The 6,000-nt window shown below is 43.1% G+C and overlaps 1 protein-coding gene across 1 annotated transcript in view; it reads left to right on the top strand.

The window, feature by feature from the left end:
* The first annotated feature begins 3,671 nt into the window (after positions 1-3,671).
* LOC132824173 (sodium/hydrogen exchanger 10-like) overlaps positions 3,672-6,000 on the top strand; it is a 393,707-nt gene continuing 391,378 nt past the window's right edge. The window contains exon 1 of the mRNA XM_060838455.1: positions 3,672-3,740. Coding sequence (XP_060694438.1) covers positions 3,672-3,740 — 69 coding nt within the window. The remainder of the gene's footprint in view (positions 3,741-6,000) is intronic.

The raw sequence follows: 6,000 nt of genomic DNA, 5'->3' as shown, positions 1-6,000 counted from the left end.
AACACATTTTCAGCTCTGATCTCCAGCATCTGCAGTCCTCACTTTCTCCCTGGAGTGGGAAGGGAAGTTGAAGTGGTTGGCCATAGGGCTTTGGGTTTGTTTGTTGCACGTAACCTGGAGATGTTCTCTGAAACGTTCCACAAGTTGGTGTCCTGTCTCCCCAGTGTAGAGGAGACCACTTCGAGAGCAATGGACATAGTAGATGAGGTGTTTGGATATGCACGAAAAGCTTTACTGGATGTGGAAGGATCCTTCGGGGCCTTGAATGGAGGTGAGGGGGGAGGTGTACACACAGGTTTTACACCTCTTGCGGTGGCAGGGGAAGGTGGAGGATGGGTTGGTGTGCGTGTGCGGACCTAACAAGGGAGTCACAGAGGGAATGGTCTCTGTGGAATGCTGAGAGGAGTGGGGAGGGAAATATGTCTGAGGTGGTTGGTTCTGACTGTAGGTGACTGAAATGGTGGAGGATGATGTGTTGTATCCAGATATTGGTGGAGTGGAAGGTGAGGACCATGATGGTTTTACTTTTGTTGCTGTTAGAGGTGTGCGGTTCAAAGTTGGAGTTGTGGGAAGTGTAGGAGATGCACTGAAGGGCATTGTTGACCATGTGGGAGGGGAAATTGCGGTCCTTGAAGTAGGAGGCCATCTGGGATGTTCTGGAGTGGAGTTGCTCCTCCTGGGAGCAGATGTGGTAGAGGCAGAGGAATTAGTAGTAAGGAATAGTGTTTTTACAGGAGGGAGGATAGGAGGAGGTGTTTTTTTTAAAATTAGACTTACAATATGGAAACAGGCCCTTCGGCCCAACAAGTCCACACCGACTCGCCGAAGCGCAACCCACCCATTCCCCTACATTTATCCCTTCACCTAACACTTTGGGCAATTTAGCCTGGCCAATTCACCTGACCTGCACATCTTTGGACTGTGGGAGGAAATCGGAGCACCCGGAGGAAACCCTCGCAGACACGGGGAGAGTGTGCAAACTCCACACAGTCAGTCGCCTGAGTCGGGAATTGAACCCGGGTCTCTGGCACTGTGAGGCAGCAGTGCTAAGCATTATGCCACCGTGCCACTCATGTTGTCCATGGTAGCTGTGGGAGTCTGTGGGTTTGAAGTAGATGTTTGTGCTGATTCGGTCTCCAGAAATAGAGATGGACAAGTCCAGGAAGGGGAGCAAGGTGTCTGAGATGGTCCAGATGAACTTGAGGTCAGGATGGAAGGTTTTCATGAAGTTGATGAACTGTTCAACTTCCTAGTGGAGGATTCAGCAGCCACCTTTAGGGGTATGTAATGTCTCTGAATAGGTTAATTAGAAAATATGAACATTAGTTTTGAAGGGCTGTTGTGGCACAGTGGTAGACTCCCTAACTCTTAGCCAGGAGGCGCGGTTCAACTCTCACCTGTTCCAGAGATGTGTCATAACATCTCTAAGCAGGTTGTTTAAAAGTACCTACACTGAGAAACTCCTGTGGTGATATTCTGATACAGAAATGGTTGACCTCCAACAAGCAGAACACTTGCTAGATATGATTCCAACCAGGAGAGAGATTTTTATTAATTTAAATTTGTTAGGGTTCCTTTATGTCATTCTTGGCCAAATGTTCATTTGATGTCAATTGCCTTGAGTTGGGCCCTTTTATCCATGTTTGGACGAAGATAAAGTGGGGACCTGCAGAACCCAAATTCAGCATTAGTTGAAATTACTTAAATGAAATGAAATCAAATCAGGCAAAGCTGAAAAGATTAAACTGATCAAGTAGCATTTGTGGAGAAAAGAGCAGAGTTAAAGGCCTGGATTTTTGCTAAGCTAGGGAGCCTTACTCCACTGTCTCCTGGTCGATCTTGTTGTCAGTGATAAAGGAGAAAGGACAAACCTGGAAGTGCAGAAGTATGAATTACAAATTGTCTGCATCATTTAAACTCCGTGCACAAGACAAGTAGATTCTCCAGGAAAGGCCTCAATCTGCATTGTGTGTTAATAAATTTATGTTGGAAATATAGACGTACATAAAAGTTGGGTGCGTTATGTAGAACTGTGCGTTATGTAAAACAAAACAGCCACCTTGTTGGTAAAATAAGAAGTTATTTTACTAATTTCAGTAACAGTTTGCTCTATATGCTCTATATATGCATAATTATGATTTGACTGATTTGCTCCACCTATCACTACAGCGGGAAGGCTGAGAGTTCGCAACTTGATTGACAGCTCAGGCTGTTAAAAGATTAGTCATCTTCAATATGGGGTTATAAGTATAAATGTTTGTTTTAAAACATTAGATATTTGTGGAGATTGAAATGAATTGAATGGGCTTTCATTAAATAGATTTGTTTTCATAATATGATCTCTATGATCCATGTCTAGAACATATTTTCTCATAGTTCAGGAGGGCCCACCTGTGGTCAAATCGTTGAGTTGATGTGGAGGGAGTAAAGACAAAATGTAGTGCGTGGGGAAGGGTCATGATTTGTCATGAGTTACTATGACAACTGTGAATGGAAGTAGGATGGGTGACAGTCTCGTGTTCACATGAGTTGGCATGCATGAGGATTTCAGAGAGATTGTAGTGTCATGGCTAGAAAGCCTAATATTTAATTTAAACAACTGACCTGAAGTCCTAGATGATTGAGGGAGGCCTTTTAACCAGCATGCCTCCACACTGATAGCAGACCTGATTGTATCCCTTCCCGAACCCTGTCCAGGGACAACAATTGCTCTGCACAATGTACTTCCTCCCTAGGAGTGTGCACAAGCTAGGAGATTTCCCAATTTGAACTATCTGGCTTGGAAGCCTAAACCTGATTTAAAAAGTTTCAGCTCTGTGACCATTTTATCATAAAATATTAATTGCAAGGCCACAAGAACAGGTCTGAGGCTAGGGGTACTCACCACCTAGCTGCCCAAAGACTGTCCGGCATCTACAAGTCACTTGTCCAGAGTTGTGATGGAATACTCCTCACTTGCCTGGATAGGTACAGCTTCAACAACACTTGAAGCTTTACACCATCCACAACGAAGCAGCCCATTTGATTAGCGTCACATCCACTTCCTGAATGTACTGATGCTCAGCAGCAGTATATGCTATCGACAAGATGCACTGTAGAAATTCATCAGATATCCTTTCACAGCATCTTCCAAACGCACAACCCACTTTAGTCTGGAAGAACTGGGGCAGCAGATACATGGAAACACCACCATTTGCAAGTTCCCCTCCAAGCCACTCACCATCCTGATTTGATATTACTGTTCATCATTATCACTGGGTTAAAATCCTAGAATTCCCTACCTAAAGTCATTGTGGATCTAGGTACAGCACATAGACTGCAGTGGTTCAAGAAGGCAGCTCCCCATCATCTTTTCAAAGGCAACTAGGGATGGGCAATAAGTACTGGCAAGCTACCCATATCCCTTAAGTGAATTAAAAAAGTAGATGTTGTGTCATATATGCTGTTTAGAAATTAACATTATTTGTAATGATATTTTTGCTAATTTGATACTCTCTACTTAGAGTTTGAGATTGTTCTGTAGAATAGTCTGCCACTGTTGTATTAAATCTATTATTTTGACTTAAGTATATAATGGATGACTAGATAATGTTTCTTTCTGATATTTTTAGGTTCGCCAATACAGTGAGACTTTGGCAAACATCAATCCATTATTGCTTATTCATGCATTCATGCCAGTGCTGATATTCAGCAGTGCTTTTGAAATTGAATCTCATATATTTTTGAAATCATTATCACAGGTAAGTCTTGACTAGGGACACTTGACTTCAATGCAGCCTTGGTCAAAATGCCAAATTCCTCAGCTGACGATACCATCAGTTTTTGCTTTTGATACAAAGGTAGCATTTGCCTGAGTATGGCATCAAGGAACCTGATTATAGTTGAAGCCAATGGGAATTAAATAGAAACCTCTCCATTGATTTTAATCGTATCTCACACAAAGAAAGGTGGACAGCCATCTCAACTCAAAGACATTGTTGCAGGAGGTCTTCAGGGAAATGTCATGAGCCCTACCATTTTCAGCTGCCCAATGGCCTTTCCTCTCCCAGAATGTCAAAATTGGGATGTTTATTGACCATTGCCATGTTTTATGCTATTTGTAGCTGCTCAAATACTGAACTACTCCTTGCCCATGTGTAGCAAGACTCAAACAGCATTAATGCCAGGGCTGATATATGGTGAGTAAAATTTGAATTACACAGGCATTAGGCAATGACCATCTCATACATTAGAGACACTAACCAACTCAATCTACTTTCAATAGCATTACCATCATGGAATATTTTTTGTTGTAAGTATCTTTGCTGTTGCCATTGACTGGAATCTTAACTGGACCAGCCATATCAATATTGAGGCAGTGTTCAAGAACAGTGGTTTGAAGGCTAGGAATTCTATAATCAGTAATTCCTCCTGGTTCCAAAAAACCTATACAAGTCACGTTGGGATGTAATGGAATACCTTTTGCTTGCCCGAATACTGCAGCTCCAGCAATAATCAAGAAACTCTATACTGTTCAGGACAAAGTAGTCAGCTTGATTGGCATACCATTCCCATTTTAAACATCACTCCCTCCACCACTGGCACAGTGACAGCAGTGAGTGTCAGCTACAAGCATTGCAGTAACTTCCCAAATGTCCCTGTGACAACACCTTCCAACCTACGACATCTAAAACCTACAAGGACTAGGCCAGTAGATGCAAGGGAACACCATTACCTGCAAGTTAGCATCTAAGCATATGACATCCTGATTTGTCCTAATATTATCACTCTTTGCTGTTGGTGAGTTTAAAGTCCCAGAGCTCCTTTCCTAACAGTGCAGCTCCAAATGGATATAGTTAAAAAAATAGCAGCTCGCAGTCACCTCATCAGTGGTATTTGGGATGAGTAATAAGTGCTGGCCTTGCCAGTGAAGCTTAAATCCTATGATCGTATTTTGAAAAAAGCCCATGAGTGGCAGGTATGGGATAAACACAGAGGTGGACTTCCTGAACATGAGAAGATGAGCAAAAGCTGCAGCAGCTAGGAGAAGAGACTCCTAAGAGGAGAGTGATGCAAGAGCTGTACACTAGATTAATAGCATCCTTTCAAAGGTAGGACGTTCTGTCAGTCTGATAGACATTTGCACTCGCTGGTCGTACCTTCCCCAACATGCAAATAATTATTGCCTTGTACACTTTGAGTTCTTTTGCAAGGAAGAAAAAAACGGGCAGGATGGTGGGTTAGTGGTTAGCACTGCTGCCTTAGTGCACCAAGGACCTGGATTTGGTTCTAGCCAAAGTTGTATGTATGGGAATTGTAAATTCTCCCAGTGTTTGCATGGGTTTCCTCCGAGTGCCCTGGTTTCCTCACACAGTCCAAAGATGTGCAGGTTAGATGGAATGATAACGCTAAATTGCCATAGTGTCCAGGGATGTGTGGTCAGGTTAGATGTGCACTTGGTCCATATCCCTCTTAAACCCTTCTTATTGATGTACCCATCCAGATGCCTTTTAAATGCTGTAATTGTACCAGCCTCCACCATTTCCATTAGCAGCGCATTCCATACACTCACCACCCTCTGTGTGAAAATATTGCCCCTTGGGTCCCATTTTATCTATCCCCTCTCACCCTAAATCTATGCCCTCTACTTCTGGACTTGCCCACACCAGGAAATGGAAAATGCAGGGTGACAGGGATAGGGAGGTTGGGGGGTTGGGGCGATCTGGGTGATTTGTCCTTTGGAAGGGTGATGTGGACTAGATGGGCCAAATGGCCTACTTCCACATTGTAAACATTCTTGGAACAGATGGAAAATTCAAACCCATTGGCCATGCAGTGACTTTGTTTGCCTTTCTTACTATCTGTCATAAAGTTTAGGCTGCTGAACTCTTGGGCTGCACTTTAGGCTTTCAGCTGGATTGGATAGAGTAGAAGAGGATCTTATGACAACAACAACTGGCATTTATATAGCTTCCTTTAAAGTAGTGAAATGTCCCATGGTGCTTCAGAGGAGTTTTACCA

The sequence above is a fragment of the Hemiscyllium ocellatum genome, chromosome 18 (genome assembly GCF_020745735.1).
Source record: "Hemiscyllium ocellatum isolate sHemOce1 chromosome 18, sHemOce1.pat.X.cur, whole genome shotgun sequence".
Taxonomy (NCBI): Eukaryota; Metazoa; Chordata; class Chondrichthyes; order Orectolobiformes; family Hemiscylliidae; genus Hemiscyllium; species Hemiscyllium ocellatum.
Note: the sequence above shows the minus strand (reverse complement) of the source record. Positions and strands in the feature narration are given on the sequence as shown.